Below are 17,141 nucleotides of genomic sequence, written 5' to 3' on the forward strand. Positions count from 1 at the left end.
CCTCAGCCTCTCCCCCTCAGCCTCTCTCCCTCAGCATCTCTCCCTCAGTCTCTCCCCCTCAGCCTCTCCCCCTCAGCCTCTCCCCCTCAGCCTCTCCCCCTCACCTCTCCCCCTCGGCCTCTCCCCCTCACCTCTCCCCCTCAGCCTCTCCCCCTCAACCTCTCCCCCTCAGCCTCTCCCCCTCACCTCTCCCCCTCGGCCTCTCCCCCTCAGCCTCTCCCCCTCACCTCTCCCCCTCAGTCTCTCTCCCTCAGTCTCTCCCCCTCACCTCTCTCCCTCAGCCTCTCCCCCTCACCTCTCTCCCTCACCTCTCTCCCTCAGCCTCTCCCCCTCAGCCTCTCCCCCTCACCTCTCTCCCTCAGCCTCTCCCCCTCAGCATCTTCCCCTCGGTCTCTCTCCCTCGGTCTCTCTCCCTCGGCCTCTCCCCCTCGGCCTCTCCCCCTCAGCCTCTCCCCCTCAGCCTCTCTCCCTCAGCCTCTCCCCCTCAGCCTCTCCCCCTCAGCCTCTCCCCCTCACCTCTCCCCCTCAGCCTCTTCCCCTCAGCCTCTCCCCCTCACCTCTCCCCCTCAGCCTCTTCCCCTCAGCATCTCTCCCTCAGCATCTCCCCCTCAGTATCTCTCCCTCAGTCTCTCCCCCTCAGCCTCTCCCCCTCGGCCTCTCCCCCTCGGCCTCTCCCCCTCGGCCTCTCCCCCTCACCTCTCCCCCTCAGCCTCTCCCCCTCAGCCTCTCCCCCTCACCTCTCCCCCTCGGCCTCTCCCCCTCAGCCTCTCCCCCTCAGCCTCCCCCCCTCACCTCTCCCCCTCAGTCTCTCTCCCTCAGTCTCTCCCCCTCACCTCTCTCCCTCAGCCTCTCCCCCTCAGCCTCTCCCCCTCAGCCTCTCCCCCTCAGTCTCTCTCCCTCAGTCTATCTCTTTTTTTTGTCACGAGACATTTTATTTCCAATGACAAAGTGACATCATATTTCACATAAAAGTATGCATTCATTACCAAGCCATATGAATATAAAATTGTAACTTTCATTTTAGACTCCACTACCTTGCGCGCACATGCATTTAAACCACAATTTATGCAAATTGTAGTTCTAAGCTCCATTTAAACCACACAAAGCCAATAATGCAGCTAAAATTACGGCTATCATCCCAACTCTCTCATTTTTTTCAGTCTCTCTCCCTCTGTCACTCTCTCTCTCTCTCAGTCTCCCCCCCACTGCCTCCTCTTTGCCCATCGCCATCTCGCGCTCCACTGCGTGAAATTCCACATTCCCATGCCGAGGGGCGGGGTTCGGGGGCCTGCGTGGGGGGATGGGGAAGGGCCGCTAGTCTCGTTTGGAGAGCGGTGGCGCAGCGGTTAGCGAATTACGCTACGAGTTCCATTCCCGCTCACGGCTACCATCAGGAGCCAATATCTGAACTAGTTTTGAGCTTTCCCTTCAGTCGACTCCGCCTCAAATGAGTACTTGATGTAGAGTGTAAACATCAGCACTGTGGAGACAGCGGTGCTGACCACCCACCCACCCACCCCCTCGTGTGACACAATGCCGCCCTTCATAGCTGATACTCACTCTGAGCACTTGGAGGGGGGGGGGGAATGTGAGTCCATGTAGAGCTGTGTGTGTGTGGATGTGTGCGTCTTTGTTGTGTGTGTGTGCGCGTGTGTGGAACGGTAGTGTAGAGGTTAGCGCGCTGCGCTACGAACCTGGCGACCCGGGTTTGATTCCCGTTCACGGCCAACGCCCAGTGGACAATCATCTGAATCGATCCTGGGCCTCCTCGCCTAGATCGACTCAGCCTAAAATTAACTACCTCGCGTGATGTGTAGACATCGCCACTGGGTTGACAAAGGCGGCGTGGTGCTGGCCACCCACCCCTTCATGTGCTGGCCTTCAGAGGTGCTCGCTGACGGCACTTGCCCCCACAGTCTGTGAAGGCTATAAGGGGATCTTTGCCTTGTGTATGGATGTGTGTGGGTCCGTGTGTGTGTGAATCTGTGTGGGTCCGTGTGTGTGTGAATCTGTGCTGGTCCGTGTGTGTGTGAATATCCGTGTGTGTGAATATCCGTGTGTGTGTGAATCTGTGTTAGTCCGTGTGTGTGTGACTATCCGTGTGTGTGTGTGAATATCCGTGTGTGTGTGTGAATGTGTTTATAAAACGGAGCATCCCAATCCATGCAATGAACTCACAGGCAGCTGATTGGACACCTCGGGCCCGTCGTCTCCACAGGAACACGAGGACAGCCGCGCAGGCAGCGACCAGCAGGAGGCCACCGAGGGCCGAGATGGCAGCGACCGTGGCCGTGGGGAACGCGGCCGCGGCGGTCTCTGGGACTAGGGGACTCTGCATGGTGCCAGCAGTGGCAAGGCTGACAGGACTGGCAGTGGTGCCTATGAGAGTCACAGCACAGAGACAATGAAGCCCTCCACTCACCACGGATTAACCCCTCCACTCACCACAGTGAACCCCTCCACTCACCACAGAGTGACCCCCTCCACTCACCACAGTGAACCCCTCCACTCACCACAGTGAACACCTCCACTCACCACAGATTGACCCCCTCCACTCACCACAGTGAACCCCTCCACTCACCACAGTGAACACATCCACTCACCACAGATTGACCCCCTCCACTCACCACAGAGTGAACCCCTCCACTCACCACAGAGTGGACCCCTCCACTCACAACAGTGAACCCCTCCACTCACCACAGAGCGAACCCCTCCACTCACCACAGCGAACCCCTCCACTCATCACGGAGTGGACCCCTCCACTCACCACAGAGTGAAGTCCTCCACTCACCACAGAGTGAACCCCTCCACTCACCACAGAGCGGACCCCTCCACTCACCACAGAGTGAAGTCCTCCACTCACCACAGAGTGAAGTCCTCCACTCACCACAGAGTGGACCCCTCCACTCACCACAGATTGACCCCCTCCACTCACCACAGAGCGAACCCCTCCACTCACCACAGAGCGAACCCCTCCACTCACAACAGAGTGAACCCCTCCACTCACAACAGAGTGAACCCCTCCACTCACCACGGAGTGAACCCCTCCACTCACCACAGAGTGACCCCCTCCACTCACCACAGAGTGGACCCCTCCACTCACCACAGAGTGACCCCCTCACCACACCACAGAGTGGACCCCCTCACCACACCACAGAGTGGACCCCTCCACTCACCACAGAGTGAAGACCTCCACTCACCACAGAGTAAACCCCTCCACTCACCACAGAGTGAAATCCTCCACTCACCACAGAGTAAACCCCTCCACTCACCACAGAGTGAAATCCTCCACTCACCACAGAGTAAACCCCTCCACTCACCACAGAGTGGACCCCTCCACTCACCACATATTGACCCCCTCCACTCACCACCGAGTGAAGACCTCCACTCACCACAGAGAGAACCCCTCCACTCACCACAGAGTGGACCCCTCCACTCACCACAGAGTGAACCCCTCCACTCACCACAGAGTGAAGACTTCCACTCACCACAGAGTGACCCCACCACTCACCACGGAGTAGACCCTTCCACTCACCATGGAGTGAACCCCACCACTCACCACATAGTGAAGACCTCCACTCACCACACAGTGAACCCCTCCACTCACCACAGGGTGAACCCCTCCACTCACCACAGGGTGAACCCTTCCACTAACCACAGAATGACGCCCTCCACTCATCACAGAGTGACCCCCTCCACTCACCACAAAGTGAACCCCTCCACTCACCACGGAGCGAACCCCTCCACTCACCACAGAGTGAACACCTCCACTCACCACAGAGTGAAGACCTCCACTCACCACAGAGTGAAGTCCTCCACTCACCACAGTGAACCCCTCCACTCACCACAGAGTGAAGACCTCCACTCACCACAGAGTGAACCCCTCCACTCACCACAGAGCGAACCCCTCCACTCACCACGGAGCGAACCCCTCCACTCACCACAGAGTGAACCCCTCCCCTCACCACAGAGTGAACCCCTCCACTCACCACAGAGTGAACCCCTCCCCTCACCACAGAGTGAACCCCTCCACTCACCACAGAGTGAAGACCTCTACTCACCAATGAGTGGACCCCTCCACTCATCACAGAGTGGACCCCTCCACTCACCACAGAGTGAAGACCTCCACTCACCACAGAGTGGACCCCTCCACTCACGACAGAGTGAACCCCTCCACTCACCACAGAGTGAAGACCTCCACTCACCACGGAGTTAACCCCTCCACTCACCACGGAGTGAACCCCTCCACTCACCACGGAGTGAACCCCTTCACTCATCACAGAGTGAACCCCTTCACTCACCACAGAGTGAACCCCTTCACTCACCACAGAGTGAACCCCTTCACTCACCACAGAGTGAACCCCTTAACTCACCACAGAGTGAACCCCTTCACTCACCACAGAGTGAACCCCTTCACTCACCACAGAGTGAACCCCTTCACTCACCACGGAGTGAACCCCTCCACTCACCACGGAGTGAACCCCTTCACTCATCACAGAGTGAACCCCTTCACTCACCACAGAGTGAACCCCTTCACTCACCACAGAGTGAACCCCTTAACTCACCACAGAGTGAACCCCTTCACTCACCACAGAGTGAACCCCTTCACTCTCCACAGAGTGAACCCCTTCACTCACCACGGAGTGGACCCTTCCACTCACCACGGAGTGAACCCCTCCACTCACCACAGAGTGACCCCCTCCACTCACCACAGAGTGACCCCCTCCACTCACCACAGAGTGACCCACTCCACTCACCACAGTGTAAACCCCTCCACTCACCACAGAGTGAAATCCTCCACTCACCACAGAGTAAACCCCTCCACTCACCACAGAGTGAACCCCTCCACTCACCACAGAGTGAACCCCTCCACTCACCACAGAGTGACCCACTCCACTCACCACGGAGTGGAACCCTCCATTCATCACAGATTGACCCCCTCCACTCACCACGGAGTGAACCCCTCCACTCACCACGGAGTGAACCCCTTCACTCACCACGGAGTGAACCCCTCCACTCACCACAGAGTGAAGCCCTCCACTCACCACGGAGTGAACCCCTCCACTCACCACAGAGTGAACCCCTCCACTCACCACAGAGTGAACCCCTCCACTCACCACAGTGAACCCCTCCACTCACCACAGAGTGACCCCTCCACTCACCACAGAGTGAACCCCTCCACTCACCACAGTGTGAACCCCTCCACTCACCACAGAGTGACCCCCTCCACTCACCACAGAGTGGAGTCCTCCACTCACCACAGTGAACCCCTCCACTCACCACGGAGTGACCCCTCCACTCACCACAGAGTGACCCCCTCCACTCACCACAGTGACCCCCTCCACTCACCACAGTGACCCCCTCCACTCACCACAGAGTGACCCCCTCCACTCACCACAGAGTGACCCCCTCCACTCACCACAGAGTGACCCCCTCCACTCACCACAGTGACCCCCTCCACTCACCACAGAGTGACCCCCTCCACTCACCACAGTGAACCCCTCCACTCACCACAGAGTGACCCGCTCCACTCACCACAAAGTGACCCCCTCCACTCACCACAGAGTGAACCCCTCCACTCACCACAGAGTGACCCCCTCCACTCACCACGGAGTGACCCCCTCCACTCACCACAAAGTGAACCCCTCCACTCACCACAGAGTGACCCCCTCCACTCACCACAAAGTGACCCCCTCCACTCTCCACGGAGTGAACCCCTCCACTCACCACAGAGTGGACCCCTCCACTCACCACGGAGTGACCCCCTCCACTCACCACAGATTGACCCCTCCACTCACCACAGTGAACCCATCCACTCACCACAGAGTGAACCCCTCCACTCACCACAGAGCTGATCCCTCCACTCACCACAGAGTGAACCCCTCCACTCACCACAGTGAACCCCTCCACTCACCACAGTGTGAACCCCTCCACTCACCACAGATTGAACCCCTCCACTCACCACAGTGTGAACCCCTCCACTCACCACAGAGTGAACCCCTCCACTCACCACAGTGAACCCCTCCACTCACCACAGAGTGCACCCCTCCAATCACCACAGAGTGAACCCCTCCACTCACCACAGTGAACCCCTCCACTCACCACAGAGTGAACCCCTCCACTCACCACAGTGAACCCCTCCACTCACCACAGAGTGAACCCCTCCACTCACCACAGAGTGACCCCCTCCACTCACCACAGTGACCCCCTCCACTCACCACAGTGACCCCCTCCACTCACCACAGAGTGACCCCCTCCACTCACCACAGAGTGACCCCATCCACTCACCACAGAGTGACCCCCTCCATTCACCACAGTGACCCCCTCCACTCACCACAGAGTGACCCCCTCCACTCACCACAGTGAACCCCTCCACTCACCACAAAGTGACCCGCTCCACTCACCACAAAGTGACCCCCTCCACTCACCACAGAGTGAACCCCTCCACTCACCACAGAGTGACCCCCTCCACTCACCACGGAGTGACCCCCTCCACTCACCACAGAGTGAACCCCTCCACTCACCACAGAGTGCACCCCTCCAATCACCACAGAGTGAACCCCTCCACTCACCACAGTGAACCCCTCCACTCACCACAGAGTGAACCCCTCCACTCACCACAGTGAACCCCTCCACTCACCACAGAGTGAACCCCTCCACTCACCACAGAGTGGAGTCCTCCACTCACCACAGTGAACCCCTCCACTCACCACGGAGTGACCCCTCCACTCACCACAGAGTGACCCCCTCCACTCACCACAGTGACCCCCTCCACTCACCACAGTGACCCCCTCCACTCACCACAGAGTGACCCCCCTCCACTCACCACAGAGTGACCCCATCCACTCACCACAGAGTGACCCCCTCCATTCACCACAGTGACCCCCTCCACTCACCACAGAGTGACCCCCTCCACTCACCACAGAGTGAAGACCTCTACTCACCAATGAGTGGACCCCTCCACTCATCACAGAGTGGACCCCTCCACTCACCACAGAGTGAAGACCTCCACTCACCACAGAGTGGACCCCTCCACTCACGACAGAGTGAACCCCTCCACTCACCACAGAGTGAAGACCTCCACTCACCACGGAGTTAACCCCTCCACTCACCACGGAGTGAACCCCTCCACTCACCACGGAGTGAACCCCTTCACTCATCACAGAGTGAACCCCTTCACTCACCACAGAGTGAACCCCTTCACTCACCACAGAGTGAACCCCTTCACTCACCACAGAGTGAACCCCTTAACTCACCACAGAGTGAACCCCTTCACTCACCACAGAGTGAACCCCTTCACTCACCACGGAGTGAACCCCTCCACTCACCACGGAGTGAACCCCTTCACTCATCACAGAGTGAACCCCTTCACTCACCACAGAGTGAACCCCTTCACTCACCACAGAGTGAACCCCTTAACTCACCACAGAGTGAACCCCTTCACTCACCACAGAGTGAACCCCTTCACTCTCCACAGAGTGAACCCCTTCACTCACCACGGAGTGGACCCTTCCACTCACCACGGAGTGAACCCCTCCACTCACCACAGAGTGACCCCCTCCACTCACCACAGAGTGACCCCCTCCACTCACCACAGAGTGACCCACTCCACTCACCACAGTGTAAACCCCTCCACTCACCACAGAGTGAAATCCTCCACTCACCACAGAGTAAACCCCTCCACTCACCACAGAGTGAACCCCTCCACTCACCACAGAGTGAACCCCTCCACTCACCACAGAGTGACCCACTCCACTCACCACGGAGTGGAACCCTCCATTCATCACAGATTGACCCCCTCCACTCACCACGGAGTGAACCCCTCCACTCACCACGGAGTGAACCCCTTCACTCACCACGGAGTGAACCCCTCCACTCACCACAGAGTGAAGCCCTCCACTCACCACGGAGTGAACCCCTCCACTCACCACAGAGTGAACCCCTCCACTCACCACAGAGTGAACCCCTCCACTCACCACAGTGAACCCCTCCACTCACCACAGAGTGACCCCTCCACTCACCACAGAGTGAACCCCTCCACTCACCACAGTGTGAACCCCTCCACTCACCACAGAGTGACCCCCTCCACTCACCACAGAGTGGAGTCCTCCACTCACCACAGTGAACCCCTCCACTCACCACGGAGTGACCCCTCCACTCACCACAGAGTGACCCCCTCCACTCACCACAGTGACCCCCTCCACTCACCACAGTGACCCCCTCCACTCACCACAGAGTGACCCCCTCCACTCACCACAGAGTGACCCCCTCCACTCACCACAGAGTGACCCCCTCCACTCACCACAGTGACCCCCTCCACTCACCACAGAGTGACCCCCTCCACTCACCACAGTGAACCCCTCCACTCACCACAGAGTGACCCGCTCCACTCACCACAAAGTGACCCCCTCCACTCACCACAGAGTGAACCCCTCCACTCACCACAGAGTGACCCCCTCCACTCACCACGGAGTGACCCCCTCCACTCACCACAAAGTGAACCCCTCCACTCACCACAGAGTGACCCCCTCCACTCACCACAAAGTGACCCCCTCCACTCTCCACGGAGTGAACCCCTCCACTCACCACAGAGTGGACCCCTCCACTCACCACGGAGTGACCCCCTCCACTCACCACAGATTGACCCCTCCACTCACCACAGTGAACCCATCCACTCACCACAGAGTGAACCCCTCCACTCACCACAGAGCTGATCCCTCCACTCACCACAGAGTGAACCCCTCCACTCACCACAGTGAACCCCTCCACTCACCACAGTGTGAACCCCTCCACTCACCACAGATTGAACCCCTCCACTCACCACAGTGTGAACCCCTCCACTCACCACAGAGTGAACCCCTCCACTCACCACAGTGAACCCCTCCACTCACCACAGAGTGCACCCCTCCAATCACCACAGAGTGAACCCCTCCACTCACCACAGTGAACCCCTCCACTCACCACAGAGTGAACCCCTCCACTCACCACAGTGAACCCCTCCACTCACCACAGAGTGAACCCCTCCACTCACCACAGAGTGGAGTCCTCCACTCACCACAGTGAACCCCTCCACTCACCACGGAGTGACCCCTCCACTCACCACAGAGTGACCCCCTCCACTCACCACAGTGACCCCCTCCACTCACCACAGTGACCCCCTCCACTCACCACAGAGTGACCCCCTCCACTCACCACAGAGTGACCCCATCCACTCACCACAGAGTGACCCCCTCCATTCACCACAGTGACCCCCTCCACTCACCACAGAGTGACCCCCTCCACTCACCACAGTGAACCCCTCCACTCACCACAAAGTGACCCGCTCCACTCACCACAAAGTGACCCCCTCCACTCACCACAGAGTGAACCCCTCCACTCACCACAGAGTGACCCCCTCCACTCACCACGGAGTGACCCCCTCCACTCACCACAGAGTGAACCCCTCCACTCACCACAGAGTGCACCCCTCCAATCACCACAGAGTGAACCCCTCCACTCACCACAGTGAACCCCTCCACTCACCACAGAGTGAACCCCTCCACTCACCACAGTGAACCCCTCCACTCACCACAGAGTGAACCCCTCCACTCACCACAGAGTGGAGTCCTCCACTCACCACAGTGAACCCCTCCACTCACCACGGAGTGACCCCTCCACTCACCACAGTGACCCCCTCCACTCACCACAGTGACCCCCTCCACTCACCACAGAGTGACCCCCTCCACTCACCACAGAGTGACCCCATCCACTCACCACAGAGTGACCCCCTCCATTCACCACAGTGACCCCCTCCACTCACCACAGAGTGACCCCCTCCACTCACCACAGTGAACCCCTCCACTCACCACAAAGTGACCCGCTCCACTCACCACAAAGTGACCCCCTCCACTCACCACAGAGTGAACCCCTCCACTCACCACAGAGTGACCCCCTCCACTCACCACGGAGTGACCCCCTCCACTCACCACAGAGTGAACCCCTCCACTCACCACAGAGTGACCCCCTCCACTCACCACAAAGTGACCCCCTCCACTCTCCACGGAGTGAACCCCTCCACTCACCACAGAGTGGACCCCTCCACTCACCACGGAGTGACCCCCTCCACTCACCACAGATTGACCCCTCCACTCACCACAGTGAACCCATCCACTCACCACAGTGAACCCCTCCACTCACCACAGAGCGGACCCCTCCACTCACCACAGAGTGAACCCCTCCACTCACCACAGTGAACCCCTCCACTCACCACAGTGTGAACCCCTCCACTCACCACAGATTGAACCCCTCCACTCACCACAGTGTGAACCCCTCCACTCACCACAGAGTGAACCCCTCCACTCACCACAGTGAACCCCTCCACTCACCACAGTGTGAACCCCTCCACTCACCACAGAGTGAACCCCTCCACTCACCACAGAGTGAACCCCTTCACTCACCACAGAGTGAACCCCTCCACTCACCACAGTGAACCCCTCCACTCACCACAGTGTGAACCCCTCCACTCACCACAGAGTGAACCCCTCCACTCACCACAGAGTGAACCCCTCCACTCACCACAGTGAACCCCTCCACTCACCACGGAGTGACCCCTCCACTCACCACAGAGTGAAGACCTCCACTCACCACAGAGTGACCCCCTCCACTCATCACAGTGACCCCCTCCACTCACCACAGAGTGACCCGCTCCACTCACCACAGTGACCCCCTCCACTCACCACAGAGTGACCCCCTCCACTCACCACAGTGACCCCCTCCACTCACCACAGAGTGACCCGCTCCACTCACCACAGTGACCCCCCTCCACTCACCACAGAGTGACCCCCTCCACTCACCACAGTGACCCCCTCCACTCACCACAGAGTGACCCCCTCCACTCACCACAGTGAACCCCTCCACTCACCACAGAGTGACCCGCTCCACTCACCACAAAGTGACCCCCTCCACTCACCACAGAGTGAACCCCTCCACTCACCACAGAGTGTCCCCTCCACTCACCACGGAGTGACCCCCTCCACTCGCCACAGAGTGAACCCCTCCACTCACCACAGAGTGACCCCCTCCACTCACCACAAAGAGACCCCCTCCACTCTCCACGGAGTGAACCCCTCTACTCACCACAGAGTGGACCCCTCCACTCACCACGGAGTGACCCCCTCCACTCACCACAGATTGACCCCTCCACTCACCACAATGACCCCCTCCACTCACCACAGAGTGGAGTCCTCCACTCACCACAGTGAACCCCTCCACTCACCACGGAGTGACCCCTCCACTCACCACAGAGTGAAGACCTCCACTCACCACAGAGTGACCCCCTCCACTCACCACAGTGACCCCCTCCACTCACCACAGAGTGACCCGCTCCACTCACCACAGTGACCCCCTCCACTCACCACAGAGTGACCCCCTCTACTCACCACAGTGACCCCCTCCACTCACCACAGAGTGAACCCCTCCACTCACCACAGAGTGACCCCCTCCACTCACCACAAAGTGACCCCCTCCACTCTCCACGGAGTGAACCCCTCCTCTCACCACAGATTGACCCCTCCACTCACCACAGTGAACCCATCCACTCACCACAGTGAACCCCTCCACTCACCACAGAGTGAACCCCTCCACTCACCACAGAGCGGACCCCTCCACTCACCACAGAGTGAACCCCTCCACTCACCACAGTGAACCCCTCCACTCACCACAGTGAACCCCTCCACTCACCACAGTGTGAACCCCTCCACTCACCACAGAGTGAACCCCTCCACTCACCACAGAGTGAACCCCTCCACTCACCACAGATTGAACCCCTCCACTCACCACAGAGTGAACCCCTCCACTCACCACAGTGAACCCCTCCACTCACCACGGAGTGACCCCTCCACTCACCACAGAGTGAAGACCTCCACTCACCACAGAGTGACCCCCTCCACTCACCACAGTGACCCCCTCCACTCACCACAGAGTGACCCGCTCCACTCACCACAGTGACCCCCTCCACTCACCACAGAGTGACCCCCTCCACTCACCACAGTGACCCCCTCCACTCACCACAGAGTGACCCCCTCCACTCACCACAGTGAACCCCTCCACTCACCACAGAGTGACCCGCTCCACTCACCACAAAGTGACCCCCTCCACTCACCACAGAGTGAACCCCTCCACTCACCACAGAGTGTCCCCTCCACTCACCACGGAGTGACCCCCTCCACTCACCACAGAGTGAACCCCTCCACTCACCACAGAGTGACCCCCTCCACTCACCACAAAGAGACCCCCTCCACTCTCCACGGAGTGAACCCCTCTACTCACCACAGAGTGGACCCCTCCACTCACCACAGAGTGACCCCCTCCACTCACCACGGAGTGACCCCCTCCACTCACCACAGAGTGACCCCCTCCACTCACCACAGAGTGAACCCCTCCACTCACCACAGAGTGACCCCCTCCACTCACCACAAAGTGACCCCCTCCACTCTCCACGGAGTGAACCCCTCCACTCACCACAGAGTGGACCCCTCCACTCACCACGGAGTGACCCCCTCCACTCACCACAGATTGACCCCTCCACTCACCACAATGACCCCCTCCTCTCACCACAGAGTTTAGCCCTCGCTACAGTAACTCACACATCCAGTGACTGATTCTCTCACACTCTCATCCACTCGCATTCATCCACGCTCACTCACTCAATCTCGTTCACTTATACACTCACTCTAATCCACTTACACTCGTTCACTCACATTCACTATCATACACTCTAACTCAATCTCATCGACTCACTCTCATCGACTCACACTCACTCACCCTCACTCACTCTTATCCACTCAATCTCATCCACTCACTAACTTTCATCCAATTGCTAACTCTCATTCTTTCACACTCACTCTCATCCACTATCATCCAATTATTCTCATCCACTCACATCTACACACACTCACTCACTCATCCAGTCACACTCACTCACACTCTCATATACACACACTCACTCACACACTCACTCACACTCACTCACTCAGCCAGTCACACTCACTCACGTTCACCCACGCACACTCACTTACTCATCCACTCTCTCACTCTCATGCACTCACTCGCTCTCATGCACACACACTCGGTCTCATCCACACACACTCACTCTCTCATCCACTCACACTCTCATTTACACACACTCAATCACTCATCCACTCACTCACACTCTCATCTGCACACACTCACACTCTCATCTACACACATTCACTCACTCATCCACTCACACTCACTCACACTCTCATCTACACACACACTCACTCACACTCTCATGTACACACACTCACTCACATATACACACACACACACTCACTCACACTCTCATCTACACACACTCACTCACTCATCTACACACACTCACTCACCTATCCACTCACACTCACTCACACTCTAATCTACACACACTCACACTCACTCACACTCTCATCTACACACACTCACTCACTCATCTACACACACTCACTCTCACTCATCTACTCACACTGACTCACACTCTCATTTACACACACTCACTCACTCATCCACACACACTCACTCTCATTTACACACACTCACTCACTCATCCACTCACACTCACTCACACTCTCATATACACTCAATCACACTCTCATTTACACACACTCACTCACTCATCCACTCACACACACTCTCATCTACACACATTCACTCACTCATCCACTCACACACACTCTCATCTACACACACTCACTCACTCATCCACTCACACACACTTACACTCTCATATACACACTCACTCACTCATCCACTCACACTCACTCACACTCTCATCTACACACACTCACTCATCCACTCACACTCGCTCACACTTTCATATACACACACTCACTCACATCCACTCATACTCACACTTTCATCTACACGCACTCACTCATCCACTTATACTCACTCACACTCTCATATACACACACTCTCTCACTCATCCACTCACACTCACTCACACTCTCATATACACACACTCACTCACATCCACTCATATTCACTCACACTCTCATCTACACACACTCACTCACTCGTCCACTCACACTCACTCACACTCTCATCTACAAACAAACTAACAAACAGCCGCCATTCGCCACTAAGTGGCGGTGACGTCACCACGACGCTTGTGCCAGGCCATGTGCACCTTGAGGCCACGTGAAGTGTCGAACGCCCGCTGGCAGGAGGTCACGGGGCAGACCCAGGTGCCACGGATCGACTGACCGAGATGACCGAGATGACTGGCTCATGCACCACCTGTGCCCCCTATTGTACCAACTTTCTGTGCTTTAGCCACCCGGCGCTCCGCTCGTTGTTGTGAGCGTCGCTCCTCTGCCCTCCGTTGTTGTTGGAGGGCGACTGCCTCCAACTGCCCAGTAGCGTCCTTCACGAGCCTCCTCCACTGAGGCCGATCTTGTCACCGCTGGTACCAGTCATCGGCAAGTCCACTCAGCTCCACGTCATCCTGTACCACATCACTCCATCTCTTCTCTAGCCCGTGCCGCGCCCGTTTAGCCCCCTCGATCCGGCCGAACAAAAGCTGTTTAGGCATGCGGTGGCTGGGCATGCGGGCTACATGACCCAGCCAACGCAGCCTTGCCTGCCGGAGGAGCTCACTGATGGGACTTTGCCCAGATCTTTAAAGGACTTGTGAGCTCCTCACACAATCCAGCCTGGTTAAACCCAGGATGGATCGTAGGCAGGCCAGCCTAAATGTTTCCAACCGGCGAAGATGCTCCACTAGGGGGGTCCACGTTTCGCAAGCGTATAGAAGGGAGGGAATGACCGTGGCCGAGAAAACCTGAAGCTTCGTGCGGAGCGACAGACCAGGTAGCTTCCACACAGCGTTACGCAACCGATGAAAAGATATTGCCGCTCGACTGATTCGGAGTGAGACCTCTGCTGATAAACTGGAGCCGGTCATAAGCACACTGCCCAGGTATGGGAAACTCTCCACTCTCTCCACAACTGCCCCATCACCAATTGGGAGTTGTGGGGGTGGAGTGTCCGATGGTACAGAATACCCAGGCAGGTGCTTAGTTTTGGTGGGGCTGATGGTAAGGCCCCACCTCTTAGTGGCACGCTCCAGTCTCAGCAGCAGCGTCTCCAACTCCTCTTCTGAATGAGCAGCTATTACCAAATCATCGGCATACATAACGTGGTTGACCAATAGGGAGCCATCCCTTGATCGCACCCGGGCGTCGATCAGCCTCCCATTATATCTGTACCAAATGGAAATTCCCCCGGTACAGCTATTGAAGGCTTCACGAACTACGCAGTCGAAATAGATGTTAAATAATGTGGGAGCCAGAGGACATCCCTGTCGCACCCCAAGGTGTACAGGGATGGCTCCGACTCCCGGCCACGTAGTTTTACCCGGGCCCGCTCACCATCATGAAGGTCCTTAATGATCGTGAGCAGAGGGTCAGGGACTCCGAAAGCACGAAGAACAACCCAGAGCCCAGTCCTACTGATGGTATCATAGGCCTTGACCAGGTCAATAAAGCAGAGATGTAGGTCTTTTTGGAATTCCCTACACCTCTGCTGTAGCAGACGGACAGAGAATAAGGCATCTGTGCAGGACCGCCCTTTCCTGAAACCGCATTGGGGCTCCGCAAGCCTCTCCTCAGCGTGCCTAGCAAGGCGATGTTGAATAATCCTTGCCAGGACCTTACCCGGCACACTGAGGAGTGAGATGCCCCTGTAGTTGTTACAGTCGGTACGGTCCCCCTTCTTAAAGAGGGGGACCACCAGGGCATCCTTCCAGTCCTGCGGAACCCGTCCAGTGGTCCAGACTGTTGTTATGATGTCATATAGGGCAGTCTGTGCACAAACGCCACCCTCCCTCAGCATTTCGCTTGGGAGATCATCTCTGCCCGGTGCCTTCCCTGGTCTCAGACTCCGGATCGCCCTCAGTACTTCCTCAACATCTACACACACTCACTCATCTACACACACTCACTTTCATCTACACACTCTCACTCACTCATCCACTCACACTCACTCACACTCTCATAAACACACACTCACTCACTCATTCACTCACACTCACTCTCATCTACACACATTCACTCACCCATCCACTCACACTCACTCACACTCTCATCTACACACACTCACTCATCTACTCACACTCACTCACACTCTCATCTACACACACTCACTCATCCACTCACACTCACTCTCATCTACACACTCACTCACTCATCCACTCACAATCACTCACACTCTCATAAACACACACTCACTCACTCATCCACTCACACTCACTCCCATCTACACACATTTATTCACCCATCCACTCACACTCACTCACACTCTCATCTACACACACTCACTCATCTACTCACACTCACTCACACTCTCATCTACACACACTCACTCACTCATCCACTCACACTCACTCTCATCTACACACACTCACTCACCTATCCACTCACACTCACTCACACTCTAATCTACACACACTCACACTCACTCACACTCTCATCTACACACACTCAGTCACTCATCCACTCACACTCACTCTCATCTACACACACTCACTCATCCACTCACACTCACTCACACTCTCATATACACACACTCCCTCACTCGTCCACTCACACTCACTCACACTCTCATCTACACACACTCGCTCATCTACACACACTCACTTTCATCTACACACTCTCACTCACTCATCCACTCACACTCACTCACACTCTCATAAACACACACTCACTCACTCATCCACTCAAACTCACTCACACTCTCATAAACACACACTCTCTCACTCATCCACTCACACTCACTCACACTCTCATAAACACACACTCACTCACTCATCCACTCACACTCACTCTCATCTAAACACATTCACTCACCCATCCACTCACACTCACTCACACTCTCATCTACACACACTCACTCACTCATCCACTCACACTCACTCTCATTTACACACACTCACTCACTCATCCACTCATACTAACTCACACTCTCATATACACACACTCACTCACTCATCCACTAACACTCACTCACACTCTCATATACACTCAATCACACTCTCATTTACACACACTCACTCACTCATCCACACACACTCACTCTCATCTACACACTCACTCACTCATCCACTC

The 17,141-nt window shown here is 56.8% G+C and overlaps 1 protein-coding gene across 1 annotated transcript in view; it reads right to left on the reverse strand.

Moving 5' to 3' along the window:
* Positions 1-17,141, reverse strand: part of LOC144737707 (uncharacterized) — a 41,690-nt gene that overhangs the window by 9,906 nt on the left and 14,643 nt on the right. Inside the window, exon 3 of the mRNA XM_078620561.1 lies at positions 2,179-2,379. Coding sequence (XP_078476687.1) covers positions 2,179-2,379 — 201 coding nt within the window. The remainder of the gene's footprint in view (positions 1-2,178; positions 2,380-17,141) is intronic.

This window comes from Lampetra planeri, chromosome 72 (genome assembly GCF_965212315.1).
Source record: "Lampetra planeri chromosome 72, kcLamPlan1.2.h2, whole genome shotgun sequence".
In the NCBI taxonomy this organism is placed as follows: Eukaryota; Metazoa; Chordata; class Hyperoartia; order Petromyzontiformes; family Petromyzontidae; genus Lampetra; species Lampetra planeri.